Raw genomic sequence first — 24785 nt, 5'->3', positions numbered from 1 at the left:
ATACACACTATAGGGATAAGAGTATATATACCCACTGTAATACACACTATAGGGATAATAGTATATATACCCACTATAATACACACTATAGGGATAATAATATATATACCCACTATAAGGATAATAGTATATATACCCACCATAATATACTCTATAGGGATAATAGTATATACCCTCTATAATACACACTATAGGGATAATAGTATATATACCCATCATAATATACACTATAGGGATAATGATATATATATACCCACTATAATACACACTATAGGGATAAGAGTATATATACCCACTATAATACACACTATAGGGATAATAGGATATATACCCACTATAATATACACGATAGGGATAATAGTATATGTACCCACTATAATACACCCTATAGGAATAATAGTGTATATATCCACTATAATATATATTATAGGGATAATAATATATATACCCATCATAATATACACTATAGGGATCATAATATATATACCCACTATAAGGATAATAGTATATATACCCACCATAATATACACTATAGGGATAATAGTATATATACCCTCTATAATACACACTATAGGGATAATAGTATATATACCCATCATAATATACACTATAGGGATAATAGTATATATACCCATCATAATACACACTATAAGGATAATAGTATATATACCCATCATAATATAAACTATAGGAATAATAGTATATATACCATCATAAAATACATTATAGGGATAATTGTATATAAACCCATCATAATATACACTATAGGGATAATAGCATATATACCCACTATAATATACACTATAGGAATAATATTATATATACCCATCATAATATACACTATAGGGATAATAGTAAATATACCCATCATAATACACACTATAGGGATAATAGTATATATACCCATCATAATATAAACTATAGGGATAACAGTATATATACCCACTATAATACACACTATAGGGATAATAGTATATATACCCACCATAATACACACTATAGGGATAATAGTATATATACCCATCATAATATACAGTATAGGATAATCGTATATATAACCACTATAATACACACTATAGGGGTAATAGTATATATACCCACTATAATACACACTATAGGGATAATAGTATATATACCCATCATAATATACAGTATAGGATAATCGTATATATACCCACTACAAAATACACTATAGGGATAATAGTATATATACCCATGATAATATACACTATAAGGATAATAGTATATATAACTACTATAATACACACTATAGGGGTAATAGTATATATACCCACTATAATACACACTATAGGGATAATAGTATATATACCCATCATAATATACAGTATAGGATAATCGTATATATACCCACTACAAAATACACTATAGGGATAATAGTATATATACCCATGATAATATACACTATAAGGATAATAGTATATATAACTACTATAATACACACTATAGGAATAATAGTATATATACCCAGTATAATATACACTATAGGATAATAGTATATATACCCACTATAATACACACTATAGGGATAATAGTATATATTCCCACCATAATACACACTATAGGGATAATAGTATATATTCCCACCATAATACACACTATAGGGATAATAGTATATATTCCCACCATAATACACACTATAGGGATAATAGTATATATTCCCACCATAATACACACTATAGGGATAATAGTATATATTCCCACCATAATACACACTATAGGGATAATAGTATATATTCCCACCATAATACACACTATAGGGATAATAGTATATATTCCCACCATAATACACACTATAGGGATAATAGTATATATACCCACCATAATACACACTATAGGGATAATAGTATATATACCCACCATAATACACACTATAGGGATAATAAATAGTATATATACCCACTATAATACACACTATAGGGTTAATAGTCGCCCCCTATCTGTGACCTTGGTGACATGACCAAGGCCACCACTGCGCGGTGCCACACAACTTCCGGTGCGGGTGGGACCCGGACTGCGGCGCGGGGATCGTGGCGTTGGGCCCCTGGTGTCTTTGTCTCAGCCGGAGCACCGCGCAGCTCGGGTGTGGGGCGCGGAGCCTGGGCCCCAGAGCCACAGGCGGGAGAGTGTCCGCGTGACCAGTCGGCCTTACCCTCCCTCTCATGTCGTAACTGTCTACCATCAGTGTGAAGTCACTCATAAAGTTCATTTTGGGGGATAACTTAGTCTGTGTGACAAGCCAACCACGCGTGCAGGAGCACCACCCAGGGCTGGCGCCTAGACCCGGACATGTTTTTATTCTATATTGATTGATTGATTTCCCCTTTTGTTGCCCTTGTTTAACATTTTTGTTATTGTTGTCGTCGTTGTTGGATAGGACAGAGAGAAATGGAGAGAGGAGGGGAAGACAGAGAGGGGGAGAGAAAGACAGACACCTGCAGACCTGCTTCACCGCCCGTGAAGCGACTCCCCTGCAGGTGGGGAGCCGGGGCTCGAACCGGGATCCTTCTGCCGGTCCTTGTGCTTTGCGCCACCTGCGTTGAACCCGCTGCGCCGCCGCCCGCTCCGACCCGGACGTGTTCATGTCCGCCTCCCCCCCCCCCGTGCTAGTTCCCGCACTGCGGACACGCGTCGGGCGAGGGGTCAGGGGTGCGGGACAGATGCCGCAGGGGCGTCCTTCCCGGGTCTCTGCACAAGAGCCGCCGGTCTCCCTCCCTTCCCCCGGCCCCACCCGGCTTCAAGCTGATCAGTCCCGGCCGGCGCGGCGGCTCCCGCCAACCTGCACCCCCACCAGGTGTGTGTTTGTGTGGCGGGGACACGAGCCCCAGGGACCGGTAAAAACGCCAACGGCCCCTTTTGTCCAGTAGGCGCGCGAGCCGGGGCGGTTGGCGCTGGCGCGAGAGTGGCGGGGGGCGCGCGCGAGAGTGGCGGGGGGCGCGCGCGAGAGTGGCGGGCAGCGGGCGCGAGAATGGTGGGGGGCGCGCGCGCGAGAGTGGCGGGGCACGCGAGAGTTTAGCGGGATCGCCCACCCCCGGGGTGGGAGGAGCCGAGACCAAAGGGCGGTGCACACTCGCGGCGGTTGCAGTTGGGGTTGGGAAGCTGCTGGGTTCGCGTGGCTGAATTGAACTGAGCTGATTTAATAAGGCTTTTGAATAGTGTGAAGTAGGGAAAAAAGAAAAAAAGAATAGAAGCCAGTTGCCAGCCAGCACGATAAGATCGCATTTAAAGTAGGGAGAGCCACGCTGACCCTGCGTGCTAACCGGCGGTGGGGGATGTCGGGGGACAGGCGTGGGCGAGGTGGGCGCAGGGAGGGTCTGCGGGAAAATCACGTAGTTGCGGGGTGGGGAGCATTTTGGGAGCCTGGATATCCTCTGGCTTCGCTTCTGGAGGGACCTCGGTATCCAAGAGCACAGGCAAGAGAGCCTAGAAAGAAAGGATTTTTTTTTTTACACTCTTTCTTCCTCCTCCTCTTCACATCTCCTTTCTCACTTTAAATCCTTGAATTCACCTTTGCCAAGAAGCCTTCCTCACAGTCCTTCTCATTTGTCACAAATCTGCACCCTGCAAAACCCACTCTCAAAGAGGAAACGTCTGAAAATTAGTAAACTATGTACAAGTACCTGGAACATTTGAGATTATTAACCCTCAACCACATTTGATAACAATTAAGATGAAATGTTTACAGGTGTTTTTTTTTTTCTTTCTGTTTTCTCCTAACTAGTTGTGTCATCGTGTTTCTGTTAGTATGATCACATGGCGTTGGATTTTTTTTTCATTTTGAAATCATTTAGAAAAAGCAAAAAAGTTGTACAGAGCTTCATCATCGCCTATACTCTGCATCCCCAAACATTAACACTTAACACGGCTGTAGAATAACGACTATAACGAAACACTTAGTATTTCTAGAGTAGCATTACTACCCTAAGCTACGATCTCTCAAGTAGCAATTTCTTCTTTCTTGACCGAAACTTTCAAAAAGTACCAGTGGCCAATTATTTTATGACTGTCCTTTGATGTTTAGTAATTTCTCATTTTTAAGCATAAGCAAATTATGGGGGCCTGGGAGGTGGCGCAGTGGCTAAGGCATTGGGCTCTCAAAGCACAAGGTCCTGAGTTTAATTCCTGGCAGCACATGGACCAGAGTGATGTCTGGTCCTTTCTCTCTCTTCCTATCTTTCTCATCAGTAAATAAAATATTAAAGAAATGTTAGAAAATGAATTTGAAAACTCAGGTTATGAATTTTAGGCAAAAATGCCACAAAAATAGAGTGTCCTTCTCAGTGCATCATTTCAGAGGCTGAAGTGTCATTAGTGATGACATTAATTGGCTACTTGGCTAAAGTGGTACCTGCCAGGCTTGTCTAATGGAAAGTTGAGATTTTTTTCTTTTTAAAATTCCAGTTGAAATCTTTAAATGCACATTGACTTTTTAAAAGGAAGATATTTGGCTAGAACATTTCTATTTTTACAGCAGGGAAAAAGCTATTTGGACTCTGATATGTTGTGGAATTACTTGGTAAAATGGAATTTACATATTGTTACATATAAACTGGATTATAAGTGAATCATGTAGTTGTAAGAACTCCAGTGCTAAAACCACAACTTATGTGGATTCACAAGTTTATTACTGGAAAATAATGTTAGACTGATGGAAAAATAAAAATCACTACTGACAAACACCATACTATTAAACTGTTGTAATCAGGAATCAATACTAAAGTTACTGTGCATCTGATGAGGAAATAGGCCTCCTAGGTCCAACACAAAAAGAAAAATCTCACATAACCCAAGGATTACAGTATCTCTGAACTTCACTAACAAAAATTCTACTTTCCCTCACAGTGCGTTCAAAATACTCGTTCCAACTCCCAATAAATCCTTTCAGCAAACATCAAGGCTAAACAAAGTGAAATATCTTTGGGTGGAAGCCAGATGTACATTTAAGCCATCAGTTTTGCAGAAGTCGCCGTGCACAGTATCCCCCACCCCTTAGATTCTCGTGGTCATAGAAGGAAAACTGGTCTCAGATTTGGTCTTGATGTCAATTTTCTTGTTTTCAGTACTAGAGACAACAGGAGAGTAACTTAAAAAAAAAAAATCACTGACACTCGAGTAGCTGACATCTATGAACTTTCCCCCCTAGAAAATTTCATAACAGGCCTCATTAGAGCAAAAGCAGCGTCAGGTGGGGGAAGGTGGAGCGAGGAGGTGAGCGGGTGGGAGAAGCCGGTGCCAGACTCGGGTGTCCCAGTTCCCTCCCCGCCATATGGAGGGCTGTTGCGGAGTTAGGTGGGCAGCTGAGGCTGCACAGCCCATCTGGCTGCTTGTTCCTGAGCTCCGACACCATCCCCTGGGCCTCCATCTCTCTCTCTCTCCCTCTCTCTCTCTCCCTCTCTCTCTCTCCTGGCCCCAGTCTGCTCAGCGCTCTCGGGTCACGGGCCTGCGCGGGGGACAGAGCTCAAACTCAGCGAGGGCTGATGGCTTCCAAATGGCTAGAGCACGACTATGATTTCTTCCCTTTCCCATCAGCGCGGTCTTGTCGCTGTCTCCTGCCTATCTGCAGACGGAGCACTAAGGAACACGTTGGGAGAATTTGTCCGAAAATCAAAGGTTTATGGAACCGGCCGTCAGCAGCCGTGGAGAGAAGGGGGAGTCACAGCACCCCTCCAGCTGCTCAGAGGAGGCCTGGGGTGGAGAGAGAGCAGGAGGAGCGGAGCCCAAGGGGCCAGGACTCGTTACAACCGCACACTTTTGTTCCCGAAAAAATGGAAGGAGCCCGCTTCTTCGCCCGCCAACCCCCTCAACCTCCCGCGGCAGTGAGAGGCCCCAGCCTGGCTTCCCGCAAAAGCAGGCGGCCCGGGCGGCAACCCCGCAGGGGCTGGGCGGAGGCGGGGCGGGCGGCTGGGCGGGGCGGCTCCCGCTGGGGAAGCCCTCCCCGTTCTGACGTCACGGAAGCACCAGCCAACGGGAAGCCAGGGAAGGGGATTCCCGCTCTGGCTGCCGCGCCGCGGGCCTTTAAAGCAGTGCCCTGGGACCGCTTTCTAGGAGCGCTGGGGAGGCCTGGGGGAAGTGCAGGTTAGAGGTGGGATGTGCTGGCCTGGCCTCCTATCTGACGATTCAAGATTGTTTGAGACTCGGGCTGCGGCCAGAGGTGGCGGAGGCCCAGGCTACAGTCCTCCGGAGATGGAGTGGAAACTGGAGCGCACTGCCCCGCGGAGGATTCGAACAGAAGAAGAGATGCTGTGGGTGAGTAACGCTCTTTGATGTCTTTGCCCCAACTCCACGCGGGAGCTTCTCATCTAAGGCACAGTTTGTAACCCTCGGTGAGGGCCAAGAGGTGCTACAAAATCTTAAACCCCGATCCTAATTTTGAGTTGTGCAGTTATGTTCTACAAGTGCTTTTTATAAAAAGTAAATGGAATTTGATAAGCTAAGGGGTTAGAAATCTTCCACACCGAACGCTATACTTTTTCCTAAATAGTTTCTCTCAATATTTATGTCTGTGTTTTCAAAGGAGAATGTCATGAGGATGCTTGGAAGAGATTTGAAGCAGAAAAGGCAAGGTTCTCCCAAAGTAAGTGCTCTAGTTTTTAATTGCGAACTTGAACAAATTAATTCTTACTAAGGAAGATATTTATTGGAAGTGTGGGCTGATTTGAAAATAAGAAAGGTTTAGAAGTCAATCTCATCTCTAACGTGGGATTCAGCTATGTTAATCATTTGTATCTGAGTACTGTTTTCTAGTTTTAGACTTCCCAGCAAAGGATGATTCTTGGATGTGTCAGGGAGGCAGTGCATTACTAGCTGGCTGTTATCGTGTCATTTTAACAGCTGCTAGTTGCACTCCCCCCTGTTGCATGCATAAGCTTGCTCGCAAAAGAAGTGGAAATGGTGCCATCTGCTGGACAATGGTTATTTTGAGTGAAAGATTTAAATGTTGATTCATTGCCGTACTATTTCTCCTTGGAAGTCTAAATCGAAAGGTTGCTAGCTTCTCTTTTAATTAGTGAAAAAATGAAAACAAACCAAGTTGACTTCTTTCCCCATATGAATATTTTGTATGCAGTGTCATTTGAATATTTAAAGTATAAGACCTTATATGCTTTAAATCTCTTGACCTCTTTCACCTTTCTTTTTCTCCTGTGCATAGATTAGGTGAATTCAGAGTGCTGTGACCGTGTACTCTCCTTTGCCTAGAGATGCTAACCTTTACTCATAGATTCCAGTTTCAAACTATCACTGTATTCTTTTATGTCTTCTTAAATATCTTCTTTAAATTCTTTGAGTTATTGATAAAGTGAACACACATACCTGAACATATGTGATAACTAATGTCCTTTATAGTGGGATAAAAGTAATGACATTCAACTCAAAGTTTCTAATTTTTTTTCTTTATTGGGGAGATTAATGGTTTGCAGTGACAGTAAAATATAGTAGTTGGCATATATGTGACTTGATCACTACTACCCCCCTACTCCAGAGTCCTTTACTTTGGTGCAAGACACCAGTTCCTATTTTTTTTTTTTTTTTTGCCTCCAGGGTTATCTCTGGGACTCAGTGCCTGCACTTTGAATCCACTGCTCCTGGAGGCTCACCTCCCTTTTGTTGCCCTTGTTGTTTATCGTTGTTGTTATTGCTGTCGTTGTTGTTGGATAGGACAGAGAGAAATGGAGAGAGGAGAGGAAGACAGAGGGGGAGAGAAAGACCCGAGGACCTGTTTCAGAACCGCCTGTGAAGTGATCCTTCCGCAGGTCCTTGCGCTTCACGCCATGTGTGCTTAATCCGCTGCACCACCGCCTAGCTCCCCAGTTCCTAAATATTTTAATATTGTTTTTCCCCGAACACAACTGCAGTTTTGTCTTATGCTCAGTTTATGCTTTATTATGGGTTCTAGAAATTTCATCATCTGTATCATTATACAGATAGTTAGTCATCTGGTCAGTAAATAGGAATAATTAGAAAAGTTATGTGTGTGTATAAGTACAACTTTGTTAATTCATCTGTACTGCAATAACATATTTTCATATTCAGATGTTTAATTTGGAAAGCCTAAGTGTAAGTGTTCTGAAAGTTTTTCTTTTTAACTAGATTAGACAAAATATTGGTTTTGATTTTTGTAATGGTTTTGGAGAAACATGTCTTGCCTCTAAATTTTCTTTAGTGGTATATTAAGGTTCTGCCAACTGTATTTCATATTACATATATAACCTCAGTGACTTCATGGACCATGAAAAACAGCAGTGACCTGAGTCAGGTAGGCAGTGTGTAGTTAGCTGGCTGCTTTGAGCCAGTTCGGCAGCCGCAACTACCCTGCCACTTGCTTCTGGATACATTCTTCTTGTTAATGAAATATACATTGCTTGTTTGTGTGTGATGAGTTGGCAGTGTATTGTTAGCTGGTTGAATATATAAATAGCATCAGCTAACATGCACCTGCTATCTTATTGCATACACAGGGAACATCAAAGTATAACTAAATCTCTACATGTTATGTATGTATGTATATGTACTTTCCCTTATGAACCGTAGCAGCATTTACCATAATACTGATCATGGCTATATACTCTATTATAATACAATGAAGAGCTCTATGATGACAAAAACTACTAGTTATTTTTTTTTAAGATCAGGCAATATCTTGAAGTCTTTAATAATTGCAGAGAATATTAAAGTAGTTTTGAATTTTATTTATAAAATATAATGACAGTTTTGGAAGGAAAGTCTGTTTCCCTAATTTTTCAGATAACTCTGTCGTATTGTTTCTGGATAATAAAGTTTCTTAACATGACATCAGAGTAGGTTGCTATAAAACCTGAAGGGGAAGGGAAAAATGTCTTCCAAATGAGTCAGTCAACTAAAATGTTTTCATATAAAACTATGGTGTGTGTGTGTGGGTGGCCCAGATGGTGTTGCACCTGGTTAAGCATGCACACTGGTCCCCACCTGCAGGGAGAAAGCTTCACGTGTGGTGAAGCAGGGCTGCAGGTGTCTCTCTTTCCCTCTCTACTCTCAATTTCTCTGTCTCTATTCAATAATAAATAAATTTAAAACAATTAAAAAAATAAAAATAAACTATGGTGGTTATCAGAAGGGAAGGTGGGGAGGCTTGGGATAGTATTCTGTTTGATGTGATTACACAGGGATTCTGGTGGGGGGGGGTCCTAAGTGTGTGTGTGTGTGTGTGTGTGTGTGAAACTATACCCCTAAAATCTTATAACATGGTAACGCAATGTTAAATAAAAAATATTGTCACTCACAGTACAAAACAGGCTTTCCCCCTTTCTCTGGGAGCAGTTATGGGTGGCTTGAGTTGTTGGTGAGATTTGCTTCAGTTCATTTTCTTTTTTGCCTTCAGGGTTATTGCTTGGGTTCAGTGCCTGCACTGTATCCCTCGGTGAGGGATCTGCCTGGGGGACATCAAAGGAAGGAGGAGGAGAGGGGTTGAAAAAGAAGAGGTTATGTTCCTTGGGAAGTAGTTTCTCTCGGGACAGTCACTGTGATGCTCATCGGTGCTGGGGATGAAATGCTTCCTAGTACTACGCCCTGGCCCTGGAAGTTTTCCTATCTCTTCACTGCTACTCAGCCACCCACGCTCACCTCATGCTTCATTCTGCAAGGTGTGACTTTAACAGGCAAAAGGGGGAGAGGAGTGGGAAGGAGTGTGTAGTTATTCTACATAGATCAAGTAAATGAGGGGTGAATTCAGTTCTACCCAAACATGGAACACTGTGAATTGAAAGATCTATGCAATTTTTTTTTTCCAGGCTAAGCAGTCTTTTGAAATAGTTAATATGTTAAAAAATAGAGAAATATTCTTTATTAGAATGTTTTTCTACTTGAGATTACCTGTGAACCAACCAATTAGATGTTTACATTTTAGTCTGATCACAGAGATTATTTTCAACAATAGTAGGTACCAGAAAAAAAAAAGGTAATATGCATGTTTTAGCTCTAGATTTCTCTCTTGAGATCTTTATGATGCCCTGAACAGCTGTGATGAGGTGTGCCGGGGCCAACTTCTCCTGGTTTGTGAGAACTGACTGGCAAATTTTCAGAAATTCTGAAAGTCAGTGATTAAATCATTGACAAATTGTCCACATGGGAACATTGATACCATGAAAACTGGCAAATGCTATCTATAAATTAGACATCAAGCTAAGCTGTGATATATTCCTAGTTTTCAGCTTCCATTTGAGATTTTCATTTAGAAATACGACTCAAATTTCAGTATTTATGGAATTTGAGTTGTTTTCAGAAAATAATGCTTTATTTTTCTTTTCTAAAGATTTTTCAGAGAGAGAACAGAACATTGCTGTAACATTAGGCATCTGAGATTCAACCCAGGACCTCAGGCTTTGCCTGTTAACCCACCTCTTCAACTTACGTCCCTCCCCCTCAAAATTTTAAGTCATTTATAAATTTCTACTTGCCAGATGTAGTAAAACATACCATGAACTTTAGCTTAAAAACAGCATACAGAGGGGCTGGCCATGGTGTACCTGGTTAAGGGCATATGTTAGTATGCAAGGTCCTGGTTTGAGTCCTGGTTCCCCACCTGTAGGGGGAAGGCTCATGAGTGGTGAAGCAAGTCTGGTGATGCAGGTGTCTATCGTTTTTCTCTCCCTCCCCTCTGAATTTCTCTATTCTGCCCAATAAAATTGAAAGGAAAAAAAAAAAAGGAAAAATGGCCACCTGGAACTGTGGGTATGTAGTGCTGTCACTGAGCCCCAGCAATAGCCCTAGTAACAATCAAACACACACACACACCCTCCTGTATATGAGCCCTAGAAACTAGTCCCCACCTACAGGGGTAAGTCTCATGAGTGGTAAAACAGTGCTGGAGATGGCTTTCTCTCTCTTTTTTCTTGCCTCCAGGGTTACTGCTGGGGCTTGGAGCCTGCACTACAAGCCTGGCAGCCATTTAGATTCTTTTTGGATAGGACGGAGAAATCGAAAGAGGGGAAGATAGTAAGTTAGACAGACACCTGCAGACTTCTCTGCTTGTGAAGTGACCCCTCTGCAGGTGGGGAGCCAAGGGCTGGAACCTGGCTCCTTGCATGGGTCTTTGTGCTTCATACTATATGCGCTTAACAGTGTGCCACTGCCTGGCCCCCCTCTCCTTCTCTTTCTCCCCTTCCCCTCTCAAGTTCTGTCTCTAGCAAATAAAATAAAAATATTAAAAAAGGAAAATTCTATGTAAGGATTTGAATCTGATACATTTACATTTCCAATGCTTATGTTTTATTACATCAAAATAGCCATTTACAGTTAGTTACTCCAGATATTTCAGTCACACAGTGTCCCTGAAATTCAAACAGTGGTCTAGTGTGTTTGGCATTTTTATCAAGTACAATCTTAAAAATGCCAAGTTGAGCAAGAGAATATTGGAGCCTCGGGGACTGTGTACTTAGAATCACCTAGTGTAGTCAGAGATGGAAGTATTTGATTTTCATCCTTTGGCTGCTTTTCATTTTGCTTTGGGTAATGTCTTTATTCTGGGAGAAATTTACAACTCACGAACAAGGTAACAAAAATTGGAGTTAAAATGGGATTAATAAGGAGACATTCCCCAGATTAAGAAGTATATGAGGATGTGTTAGAAGGACACAATGGCCTTTTCATAGATCTTCTTTCTTTTTTATGATCATTTGTCTAACAAGAGCTGCAATCTCGGGCCTGATGACTTCAATGGGCTCCTCTGGCTTCCAGGACTTTACAACTTGACCCTCAGGGTTGACCAGATACTTCCAGAAATTCCACCTTGGTTCCTTCTTTGTAGAATCTGAAATATTAGAATATATTTTCATGAGCACAATTTTATATCTTGTTAGGTTTTCATTTATTAGTATCTATAGAAGTGGCAACCTTAAATTTAAGTTTTCTAGGGCTGCTTTAATGTCAAACCAAAATAGAACAAAAAGCAAAAGTCCCAGATAGAGTTAAACATCAACTTTAAACAACTACATTTCTACGCTTACTAATTACTCTGATGAGTCCACCGACCCCAAATCATTAACCAAGACATCTTATTTTAAATATCTTGATCTAAACAAAGACACTTAAGTTTTTACTTTTTCCCCACCAGGATTATCACTAGCATTTGGCATTTACATAACTCCACCACTTCTGGTAGTCATTTTTTGGATGGAAGGTAAGAGAAGTACAGAGGGACAGATAGAGAGGAGAGACATCCATACTACTGCTCCTCTGCTCATGAACTTTCTCCCCCCGATAGGGACTGGGGCTTGAACTTGGTTCTTTGCACACTGTAAGGTGTGTTCTAACCAGGTGAGCTACCACCCAGTCCCAACAACAAGAATTTTTACCTCAGAGATAACTACATTTTTTCCTTTAACATTAAGAAAATGATACTCTCATGGTCCCTGGTAATAGGAACACGTGTGTTACTTTTCATATTAAATGTCTGTTTTTAATAGCTCCCCATATGGTTGAAAATGGTTAGTTCTCTGTTTTAAAGTATTTATTGGTTAGAAATAGAAATCCAGAGGAAAGAAGGAGATAGAGAGGGAGAGAGAAAGACATCACAGCACTGCTTAACCACTCATGAAGCTTCCTCTCTGCAAGTGGCGACTGGGGCTTGAACCTGGGTCCTTGCATATCATAACATGTACACTCAACTGGGTGTGCTACCACCTGGCCCCTAAAAATAATAAATTCTAAGTAATCTTATTTAAAGAAATGTTGATGTTCGTTACATCTTAATTTACATATAAATACACTTCCTCTATTCATATAATCAGGATTTATATACATATTGACTTAACATGAAAAAAATTATAAAATTCAACAAGTCCCTAGTAATGTTTGCTCAATGCTACAGATGGATCCTATCATTTACTTTTTACAATAACCTCATGAAGTGGTGGAATGGCTTCTATTTTTTTCCTGCTGGGGCTGTCACAATGGGGCTGTGTATGTATGGCTTCACTGCTCCTGGTAGGCTCTTTTGTTTTTTTGGCTGGGGAGGGGGAAACACAGAGCAGGAGAGAGAACAGCACTGCTTTGCCACTCAGTTAAGTTTCCTCCATGCAGCTGCTCCCATGTGGTGGCTGGGGGCTTGAACACAGGTCCTTGTATATGGCCAACTGTTCTCTCTATTGGGCGAGCTACAGCCCCTGGCCTCCCGAGTGGTACTGTTCCATTTTGCAGATGAGAAAAACAGTGGTTATATTTAATTTCATGCTGCTACTGCATGGCAGAGCCAAGCCTGACATGTGCACCTTCCTATCCTAGAACTTACACTTTTCATCTCTAGACTCATCTTCATCACAGACATGGTACAGTGAGCAGATTTGAAAGCAAGATGGCGTTCATTTTGTACGCAAGCGGATTCCCAGAGAAGGCAGCTGGATATTTGGTATTTGGATCTGAGGAGAATGAGTGAGCTCAGGGAAAGAGGACAGAACTAGAGAAACTATGTACACTGTGGCAGCATCCTGAGGACTAGCAGAGTTAAGGGTAGTTGGAGAAGGAGAGGGACAAAGGGGAAAGAAGGGGCAATGAAATGGCCCATATGCTTCTCTGGCACGCACCTTTTCATTTTCCTTTTAACATTTTTGGTTGTGGTGGTGGGAACCCTGTGAGGAAAACTGTGCTAGAGTAAAGGGGGTGGGGACGGCTTTAACAAGGGAATAAAAATTGCTCAGTAGAGTCTTAGAAGTAAAAAAAAAAAAATATATATATATATATATATATATACACACACACACACACACACATATATATATATATATTTAATGGAGTACTATTCAGCAATTAAAGGGCTATATTGATGTCCTTTGGGAAAAAAAGAGGCAATGAATGGAAGTCATTTTTATTGATAAGAGGCAGAGAGAGGGAGAGGGAGACAGAGAGAGGAGAGAACTCCACAGCACTGAAGCTTTTTTTAATGCAGCAAAGGCCTGGCTAGAACTTGGGTCATGCTTATGGCAAAGCAACACACTACCCAAGTGAGCTGTGTCACTGACCCTGGAAGTTATTTTTAAGAAACAGAAACAAACAAAGCCAGTGGAAACCACTGCAGTTATTTACCATAAGTTCAGGAGAGCCACAGAGGGAGAAGCCAGACCGAAGGAGAAAACACACTGAGAAACAGCAAGTGTTAACTTCTTTCAGCAGTGGTGATGAAACAGGAGGAAGGGATGTACTGCTGAGGGTTTAAAAGATGAGGACTGTTTTAAGCTGGGAAAATAACAAGGGGACGGATGTAGGAAGTAAAGAGTAGCCCAATATTTATTAATATGCATTTTCTGTGCTATGCCAAGCATTAAAAATTCATTTCAAAACACAAGTAGAACCTGAAATGGAATTGGCGTATCGCAGCAAAGTAAAAGACTCTGGGGTGGGTGGGGAGAATACAGGTCCATGAAGGATGATAAATGACATAGTGGGGGTTGTATTGTTAAATGGGAAACTGGGGAATGTTATGCATGTACAAACTATTATATTTACTGTTGAATGTAAAACATTAATTCCCCAATAAAAATTAAAAAAAAATTCATTTCATGAGGTGTCACTAGAATTAAAAGATAATTATACATAAGCACTAAAAGTTATATTAGGAAGCAACCAAAAGATTTTGAAGTTTGTTTATCCCCGACCACTGCTCAGTTTTGGCTACTGGTAGTGCTGGGGACTGAACCTATACCTCTGAACCTCAGGCATGAAAATCTGTTGTGTAAACTGAAATGCTATCTCCTTGTCCCTAACAATCAGTCAGTTTATCAGTGCTGTAAAGTCTACATGTACAATTGATGTCACCCTCTATACTGGGTCTTTGGGACATTTTATACACTTCTCAGATTTGAGCAGTTTGACACATACATGAGATCACATTCTGGCTCCTCAAGTCCTGGTTTACATGTACTATAAACGTTGATTTGCAAGGGGAAAAAAGAAAAAGACAAAAAACAAAAACAAGCAAACAAAAAAGTGAGAATTTGCATTACCTACAGCTTTTATAAAAGATCTTGCTGGGAGTCGGGCGGTAGCGCAGTGGGTTAAATGCACGTGGCACAAAGCGCAGGGACCCCGGCTCCCCACCTGCAGGGGAGTCACTTTACAAGTGGTGAAGCAGGTCTGCAGGTGTCTTTCTCTCCCCTCCTCTCTCCATTTCTCTCTGTCCTATCGAATGACAACATCAATACAATGACTACAACAACAATAAAAAGACAACAAGGGCAACAAAAGGGAAAAAAAAAAGATCTTGCTATGGTTGTCTTTCTTAATTCTAACAGGAGATGGACAAGTCCTTTGGAAGTTCATCTTATCACTACACAAGTCATTTACTAGGAATTACTTGTAGGTATTATTTATAAACATGAAAAAAAATCATTTCATCGTGGGTGGGGGAGACAGCATAATGGTTATGCAAAGAGACTGCCTGAGGCTTCAAAGTCCCAGATTCAATCCATTGCACCACCATAAACCAGAGCTGAGCAGTGCTCTGGTTAAAACAAACAAACAAACAAACAAAAAACCTTTTAGGGGCCAGGTGGTGGCGCACCTTATTAAATGCACACATCACATGCACAAGGATCTGGGTTCAAGCCCCTGGTCCTCACCTGCAGGGGAAAAACTTCTGGAGTGGTGAAGCAAGGCTGCAGGTGTTTCTCTACCTACCTTGCTATCTCTTCCCCACTCTTAATTTCTCTCTGGACTCTATCCAATAATAAATAAAAGAGACTCATTAGAAAGTACTTCTGGGGGCTGGGCGGTGGCACACTCAGTTAAGTGCACATAGTACTAACTAAGCACAAGGACCAACACGAGGATGTGGATTTGAGCGCCCACTTCCTACCTGCAGAGGGGATGCTTCCCAACTGGTGAAGCAGGTCTGCAGGTGTTTGTCCTTCTCCCTCTCTACCTCCCCCTCGTCTCTCAATTTCTTTCTGTCCTAGTCAATACAATGGAAAAAATGGCCGCCAGGAGCAGTGGATTTGTAGTGCCAACACTGAGCCCCAGTGATAACTCTGGAGGCAAAAAAAAAAAAAGTATTTCTCATTAAACATCAGCAACTCAGTGTAAACATCCTACTGTAATATACAATCCTCAAAAAAAATTTTTATTTTGAAAGATCATTTTCTGGAATGCAAAGTTTGTTTATAAAGACAATGTCTGGCAGAACAGGGCTCTCTAGAGAGTAGCTGATAGACCATTTGGCAATATCTGAAATGACATTTGAAAGAGCTACCATTCCAGGTAGGTACGGTCCTTCGCTCAGTACATACCTGTCCCTGAGCTAGGCTTCAGCTTCACTTGCTTCCTCACTCAACAGTTGGGCTGCACATCAGAGCTGAATGACTCAGTCTGTGACTTCATGATGAGCGACTGTCCATTTTGGCCAGTTTTGAAAAGATCACATCAATAACAACAATAACAACAATAAAAATAACAAGGGCAACAAAAGGGGGAAAAGTCTATAAAAAAAGAAATTCAATAAAGACCTCACTCTAGTTGCTGTACATGTTGTTAGGCATTATAATAACTTTTCCAAAGTATTAATATATTTTTAGAAGATTCTGATTCTACATTTAGATGGAATGTCACAGAATATTATTAACTGGCTTGTTCAATTGTAAACTTGATTGTCAGACTGAAGTGATATTTTTTCAATCAAATCTCAAATTATTTATTCTGTCTCTAAGGAGACAGAATAAAGGTTTTGCAAAAGGCTCATGTCCGAGGTTCTGAGGTCCCAGGTTCAATTCCCAGCATTGCTACAAGCCAGAGCTAACCAAGTGCTCTGGTCTCTCTCCCTGTACCTGTCTCTGTTCCTCTCCCTCTTTTATTAAAAATAAAAATAATACAGATTTATTTTTAAAAATAAAAAAGGATTAAGGGTATCATCTCCACAAGTTAATGCGAGAACTTTAGCTAGATGTCCTTTAGTAAATTGGCACAGGCATATTTAATCCTCCAAGCAATCTTAGGAAGTAGGTACTTTATAATCTCATTTTACAAACGAGGAAAAAAGGCACAGAGAAGTCGAGTCCTATACCTGAAGCTACACAGCAAACAGCTGTAGAGCAGGTGCTTAAATCAGATATGCAGAGTTTTGGGTCTATGTGTCTTACTCCTTTTTTAAAAATATATTTATTTATTCCCTTTTGTTGCCCTTGTTTTATTGTTGTAGTTGATGTCGTCGTTGTTGGATAGGACAGAGAGAAATGGAGAGAGAGGGGAAGACAGAGAGGGGGAGAGAAAGATAAGACACCTGCAGACCTGCTTCACCCCTTGTGAAGCGACTCCCCTGCAGGTGGGGAGTTGGGGGCTCCGACCGGCATCCTCACGCTGGCCCTTGCGCTTTGCTCCGCCTGTGCTTAACCCGCTGCGCTACTGCCCGACTCCCGTATCTTACTCCTTTTAGGCTAAGTCATTCTGAAAAAAACTTAGATTTCTGTAGGTACTCTAAATAGTAATGACAACCTAACACAACCATCCAAAACAAAAACAAAACACACCAGAGCAAAAGTCATGTTGCTTTGACTTTTTGAAAAGCATCGTAAACATTCTTTATCCTTTAGGATAACATAAAAGTAGCCACAAAGTGGGCAGGGGTAGTACAGCAAAGAGACTCTCGTAACTGAGGCTCCAATGTCCCATGTTCAATCCCCTGCACCACCATGAGCCAGAGCTGAGCAGTGCTCTGGCAAAAAACGAAAAGAAAGAAAAAAAAAAAAGGTAAAAAAAAATATATTAACCACAAAGATATGCTTGATTAACTGCTAAGCAGTCTTCATGTAAGAAACATGGCTTTAATAGTCTGGAGTGATATCTCCCAAAATGCTCCAACTGCAAGAATTGAAATATTTTGTGAAAATAACCATGATCACATATCGAGTAAAATTATAAGAAACAAAACACATTTTAGTAGATGTATTTTGCCATCCAAGAAGCTAAAACAGTGATGTTTAGGAGAGTACAACTTGCAGAAAATTACAAAGGATACTTTTTTTTTGTTTGTTTGTAAAATGTTCCCACTTTAAATATTTAAGAAAGTATATAGCTCTGGTATATTTTAAAAATGGAAGCAATTAAAAACACATCAAATAGGTGAGGCGAGATGTATATTTACCAACAAGAAATCTAAATGCAGGTTCGGCTTCAGGTCCTAGAATCTTAATCTTGTGGAAGATGGGGAACGTTACTCCGTAGTTATTTCTTGCGAAAGATTCCACTTCTTTGCTTGGGCGGGGCTCCGAGTCTCCAAACTGATTGCAGGGGAAAGCCAGCACGCTGAAGTGGGATGGCCCGAACTCTTTGTGCAGCCCCTGCAGTGCTAAGTAATTTCTGTCTGTGAGCTGGCAGTCACTAGCCACGTTTACGACTAGTGAAACCTCCCGGAAAAAGAAAAAAATCCAACCGGAAAGTGAAACAAATAAAAGAGAAAAGAAAGAAAGAAAGAAAGAAAGAAAGAAAGAAATCCTGCAAGCAATTAACATCTTAAACCGTTTTTTGAGGGGAGGGGTATGATCATTGATAAGTTGATTTCACATAGTCTAGATGTAGCTGTTTTTACTGAAAATCCTAACCCATCCGTATGAGTTAAAATTCTGAACGATGGCTACTGTCAAAGAGCATCCGGTTCTCACGAACGTTTATTTTTAATTTAAAGTTAATTTAAAGTTAATATGACCTCTGACAAGATTTAAAAAAAATGTTTTAGGTTATGGAATTAATGCTTCTATTAATAAGAGTTTCCAAGTTCACATTAGTAACTAAGAAATGCCTAAATTTATAGTATAAATGCAGTACATAAATTTAAAGGTTTTAAAGGAATCATATTATGTCAGAGTGCCAATTAGAAGTATATAAGCTATGAAAACTGATGGCTCTGATAACATTACTTTGAAGATAAAATTATAACATTTTATAGCAAATAACAGCAAAAAATAATTCTACTGAGAGAATACACAGAGAAAATGGATAAACAATAGAAATAAAAAGAAGATGTAACTTACTCTGCCTTTAAATTTTTCCAGAGAAACTGGTTGTCCTTTTGCATCTTTCACTTCAAATGTATAAAAGCTGTTGATTTTAGGTTTTAGGAATTTTAGTTGTAGAAGAAGTAACATTACTGTGCATAAAACCATAGACAGCAAAACTGCAAATACCTTTGCTTTGGGCCCTGAGCATCTTAACGGGTAAGTTGTAAGAGGCTCCATTTTGGATGGTTTAGAGAGAAGTCTCAGCAGACTGGAATTCGAGGAGGAGCTGAAACTTGAAACCAGCTCGGATGAACGGAAAACCAAGAAGGACAGACTAGTGCTTGTCGTTGCTAAGGGGCTGGAAGGACCTTTCTCAGATGGGAAAAGTAGTGATACCCCCTACTGAAGTCATGAACTCTGAAGGACAGCAATGTCTTTATGATGGCAACTGCATTTTTTTTTTATGCTAGAAAAAAATTAGGATATTTTAGGTAATTGTTTAACATCTCTCAAGAAAGAAATTATTTCATCAGGAGGTGGCGCCCTTGCAACTTCAAAACTGTGAAATGAGCTCAGCGGTTAACTGGATCTAGAAGATAGGTAATTCCCAGGAATAGTTCAGAGTTAGATTAAAATATGATTTATTAACATATGCAATCTTAAGGGAATGAATATTTTATTCTTTTTAAAAATAATTTTTATTTATAAAAAAGAAACACTGACAAAAACCATAGGATAAGAGGGGTACAACTCCACACAATTTCCACCACCAGAACTTCCTGTCCCATCCCCTCCCCTGATAGCTTCCCTACTCTTGTTCTCTCTGGGAGCACGGACCCAGGATGGGTCATTGTGGGATGCAGAAGGTGGAATGCCTGGCCTCTGTAACTGCTTCTCTGCAGAATATGGACGTTGGCCGGTGGTTGATCCATACTCCCTGCCTGTCTCTCTCTTTCCCTAGTGGGGTGGGGCTCTGGGGAAGCGGGGCTCCAGGACACAGTGGTGGGGTTGTCTGTCCAGGAAAGTCTGGTTGGCATCATGGTATCATCTGGAACCTGGTAACTGAAAGAAGAGTTAACATATGGGGGTCCAGGTGGTGGTGCACCTGGTTGAGTACACATGTTACAGTGCCCAAGGACCCAGGTTCGAGCCCCTGGTCCCCACCTGTAGGAGGAAGCTTCACAAGTGGTGCAGCAGTGCTGCAGGTATCTCTCTGTCTCTCTCCCTCTCTATCATTTCTTCCCCTCTCAATTTCTGACTGTTTCTATCCAACAAATAAATAAAGATAAAAAATGAAAAAAAAAGCAAAAAAAAAAAAAAGTTAAACATATAAAGCCAAACAAATTGTTGACTGATCATGAACCTAAAGGCTGGAATAGTGCAGATGAAGATTTGGGGGTCTCCGTTTTGTAGAGAGTTACTAAGCCTATTTTAGTTATATTCCAAAGGGCCCATGACTATACTAGTGTTTTTTTTTCTTTTTCTTTTTCTTTCTGAGCCTGACATCTGATATGCAGGTGGATCCAAGTTATTGTCTGGGGAGATGATGTCATGGCTGGAAAAAGGACCAGAAAACTGGATCAGGGAAGAGAGTAGCTCCCAAATACGGGAAAGGGGTATAAATATTGTTAACTGTAAATGGGACTGAATATTTTCAACATGTTATATGAGTCAAAAGAAATCACAGTGAGAAAGAACAGAGAATTATCTGAAAATATTACCCAAACCTCAAAAGGCAATGGCATGTGAATAAACATTGGTTAAAAATGAATGAAAAAAGCTTTAGAGAGTTGGGTGGTAGTACAGCGGGTTAAGTGCATGTGGCACAAAGTGCAAGGACCCGTAAGGATCCAGGTTCCAGCCCCCGGCTCCCCACCTGCAGGGGAGTCGCTTCACAAGCGGTGAAGCAGGTCTGCAGGTGTCTGTCTTTCTCTCCCCCTCTCTGTCTTCCCCTCCTCTCTCCATTTTTCTCTGTCCTATCCAATAACAATGACATCAATAATAACTACAACAATAAAACAACAAGGGCAACAAAAGGGAATAAATAAATATAAAAAATGGATTAAAAAAGCTCTCTTCTATTATTAAGCAAATTATAGCCCCGTATTATTCAAAAATTTGATCATGACCTACAGTAATAACTGCATGTTATAATGCAATACTTACTCACTGACAAGTATAAATAAGAGATTTCATTAAACCATATTTCCTTTTTGTTTCTTGAAAGGATTTATTCATTAACATGAGAGGGAAGAGGAATAAGAAAGAAGCAGAACCTCACTCAGGCACAGGTGATGGTCTTGATCAAAGCGGGCACCTCATTCTTCTAGTAGCCATGCTCTAACCACTGCCCCAACTTTCTATGCACTGTTCTTTCCTCTTTGGACTTTGACCCACCTTAGACTTTTCAGAAGTATTATTTACTTAATAGAGACAAGAGAGAGGATTGAAGAGATAGAGGAGGAGAGAGAAAGAGAGACACCGATAGGACTGTTTACTTGCAAAGCTTTCCCTCTGCAGGTGGGACCTGGGGGTTTGAACCTGGGTCCTTGTGCATAATGATCTGTGCACTCAACTGGATGCACCAGAATGTGCCCTATTAATGACAAAGCAAGTTTTGAATCAGTTGCTCTGTTCTTTGTGGGCATGACTGTTGGTATAGTGGTGTGTTTCTTAGCAGTACTGGGAAAATCCCACAGGATGATCTGAGTAGCTGGGGAGATGGCTTTTCTCTTCTCTTTTTCTCTTCCCTTCCCTTTTCCTTCCCTTCCCTTCCCTTCCCCTCCCCTCCTCTCATTTCTCTTCTTTCTCTCTTCCCTTCCCTCCCCTCCCTTCCTCTCCCCTCCCCTCCCCTCCTCTCCCTTATCCCCTCCCCTCTCCTCCCTTTCTCTCTGCTCCCCTCTCCTCCCTTCCCTTCCCCTCCCCTCCCCTCTCCCCCCTCCCTTCTCTTTCCCTCCCTTCCTGTCCTGTCCCCTCCCCTCCTCTCCTCTCCTCTCTTATTCTTTTTTCTGCCACCAAGGTTATCATTGGGGTTCGGTGTTGGCACTAGAAATCTATTGCACCTGGTGGCCATTTTCCCTTTTCTTTTCTTTTCTTTTCTTTTCTTTTTTCTTTTCTTTTCTTTTCTTTTCTTTTCTTTTCTTTTCTTTTCTTTCTGTTATACTTGATAGGACAGGACAGAGAGAAATTGAGAAGGGAGGGGAGTTAGAGAGGGAGAGAGAAAGATAGACACCTGCAGACCTGCTTCACCGCTTGTGGGGAGCAGGGGCTTGAACCTGGGTCTCTGTGCAATGTAATATGTGTGCTGAACCTGGTGTGAGACTGCTTTTCCATAACTATTGGATCTTTGGAGCTTTAGAGAAGATACTAAGGAGGTCGCCTCATTGTCTCATTCTGCTTCTGGGCCTTCTGTGTGGTGGTGGTGGTGGTGTGTCTGTAGTTTATTGAGGGAAGCCAACTATTTGGGCGTGCAAAACCAGTCAAAGGGGGTTGAACCACTTATTTCCCACTCTCAAGGCTGATGAGAAGGGATAAATATAAAATTGGAAGTTATGTATAAAGTTTTCTCTTCATACACGGAGAATTGTGTTGTAGAACTGCTATTTCATTTCCTCTAAAAACTTAAGTTGTAAGTGGCCATGGAGGTGGTTCAGTGGGCAGAGCAGGACGCTTGTGTGAGAGGCCCCCAGCTTAACTCCAAGTACTGCATACTCAAAGTAGTACTCTGGTTTCTCTCTCATTAAACAAGTAAATATAAAAAGAGAAAAAGAAAGACAAAAGTTTAGATGGAATTGGCATATGACAGTGCATTAATTTCAGGTATAAACATGACTTGATATTTGTATCTACTGCAACACCACTGGCACTTTATGTTAGCATGCGTCACCATACACAGTTACAATTATTTTTCTTGTAATGAAAGGTTTCATTACAAGAAATATACCCTTAGCAACCTTCAAACATAACACAGTATTGCTGACTGAAAACATTTATATTGCAAACATGCTATATAACCAGGCAATCTGATAGTGAAAAAGGATGGAATTATCTGGAAAGACCATTTTCTCAAATCTCAAGTGCATTAAAATAAAGAAGAATGGTTTGAAATTGTCTTATGCTGTATACATTGCATCCCCATGGCTTACTTATTTATAGTTGAGAAATTGTCCTTCTCAACCCATTGACCCCTTTCTGGGCCCTACTCCCCCCCACCAATTTAAGCAGTGTACTCCATACAAGAAGTGAGAGTGATGGACCCTACCTATCATAAGACTGAAATGAATTCTACGGACCAGAAGAAACACTTGTAACAAGTAGGGACCCAGGGCCAGGTGGTGGCACACCTGTTTACAATGCATAGGGACCTGAGTTTGAGCCCCTGGTCTCCACTTGCAGGGGAAAGCTTTGTGAGTGGTGAAGTAGGGCTGCAGGTGTCTCTCTGTCTCTTTTCCTCTCTATCTCCACCTTGCCTCTCAATTTGTGGCTGTCTCTATCCAATAAATAAATAAATAAAGATAATAGTGGCGGGTTAAGCGCAGGTGGCGCAAAGCGCAAGGGCCGGAGGGTGTAAGGATCCCGGTTCCAGCCTCTGGCTCCCCACCTGCAGGGGAGTCGCTTCACAATCAGTGAAGCAGGTCTGCAGGTGTCTGTCTTTCTCTCCCCCTCTCTGTCTTCCCCTCCTCTCTCCATTTCTCTCTGTCCTATCCAACAATGACGACAACAGTAACAATAATAATAACTACCACAACAATAAAACAACAAGGGCCACAAAAAAGGGAAAATAAATAAATAAATAGAAAAAAGAAGAATAAATAAATTAATTTAAAAAAAAACTCTATTTTCTTATAATCTTGTAAATCATTATTAAATCAGTGACTGAAAACATAGAAATCACTGAGGCCAAAGAGCAGAAGTGGAGAACAGTAAAGCCATCACGGTGCTGAAATCCTGGAAAGGGTCTGCTGTTTTTGACAGTTACAGATCTAGGTTCCGAGATGATGGCTTATCTCTTCTCTCCCCTCCTCTTACCCTCCCCCTCCTCCTCTTCCTCCTCCTCTTCCCCCTCATCTTCCTCCTCATCCTCTTCCCCCTTCTCTTCTCCCTCCTCCTCTTCCCCCTCTTCCTCCTCTTCCCCCTCCTCCTCCTCTTCCCCCTCCTCCTCCTTTTTCCCCCTCCTCCTCCTCTTCCCCCTCCTTCTCCTCTTCCCTCTCCTCCTCCTCTTCCCCCTCCTCCTCCTTTTTCCCCCTCCTCCTCCTCTTCCCCCTCCTCTTCCCTCTCCTCCTCCTCTTCCCTCTCCTCCTCCTCTTCCCCCTCCTCCTCCTCTTCCCCCTCCTCCTCTTCCCCCTCCTCCTCCTTTTTCCCCCTCTTCCTCCTCTTCCCCCTCCTCTTCCCTCTCCTCCTCCTCTTCCCCCTCCTCCTCCTCTTCCCACCTCCTTCTCTTCCCTCTTTTTATTTATTTTAAATATTTATTTATTTATTTTTCCTTTTTTGTTGCCCTTGTTTAACATTGCTGTAATTATTGATGCTGTTGTTGGATAGGACAGAGAGAAATGGAGAGAGGAGGGGAAGACAGAGAGGGGGAGAGAAAGACAGACACCTGCAGACCTGCTTCACCGCCTGTGAAGCGACTCCCCTGCAGGTGGGGAGCCAGAGACTCAAACCTGGGTTTCTTATACCAGTCCTTGTGCTTTTGCACCACCTGCGCTTAACCTGCTGCGCCACCACCCGACTCCCTCCCTCTTTTTATTTTATTGGGAGGCTAATGGCTTACGCTACAGTTACTGACCTATGAGTACAATTTCTCATCTCCCCATGACA

The 24785-nt window shown here is 41.6% G+C and overlaps 2 protein-coding genes across 4 annotated transcripts in view; one reads left to right on the top strand and one right to left on the bottom strand.

Annotated features, from left to right (window-relative positions):
• Positions 1–5588: 5588 nt before the first annotated feature.
• The window catches only part of CDC20B (cell division cycle 20B), a 57090-nt gene continuing 37893 nt past the window's right edge, over positions 5589–24785 (top strand). The window contains exons 1-2 of the mRNA XM_007518891.2: positions 5589–6264; positions 6533–6592. Of these exons, the coding sequence (XP_007518953.2) occupies positions 6106–6264; positions 6533–6592 (219 nt within the window). The 5' untranslated portion in view covers positions 5589–6105. The remainder of the gene's footprint in view (positions 6265–6532; positions 6593–24785) is intronic.
• On the bottom strand, positions 11237–19266 carry GPX8 (glutathione peroxidase 8 (putative)). Of its 3 annotated transcripts, none has more exons than XM_007518889.3 (3): positions 19002–19266; positions 18116–18377; positions 11237–11800 (listed from the first exon to the last, which is right to left on the bottom strand). In XM_007518889.3, the coding sequence occupies exons 1-3, from the start codon at positions 19203–19205 to the stop codon at positions 11637–11639; spliced, it is 630 nt and encodes a 209-aa protein (XP_007518951.2). In that variant the 5' UTR covers positions 19206–19266; the 3' UTR covers positions 11237–11636. The 3 variants fall into 3 exon arrangements, with proteins under 3 accessions (XP_007518951.2, XP_007518952.2, XP_016041808.1); XM_007518890.3 differs by having other exon boundaries at positions 19155–19233; XM_016186322.2 differs by lacking the exon at positions 18116–18377 and having other exon boundaries at positions 19002–19239.

This window comes from Erinaceus europaeus, chromosome 5 (genome assembly GCF_950295315.1).
Source record: "Erinaceus europaeus chromosome 5, mEriEur2.1, whole genome shotgun sequence".
Classification (NCBI taxonomy): Eukaryota; Metazoa; Chordata; class Mammalia; order Eulipotyphla; family Erinaceidae; genus Erinaceus; species Erinaceus europaeus.
This window is presented reverse-complemented; position numbering and strand designations above follow the sequence as displayed.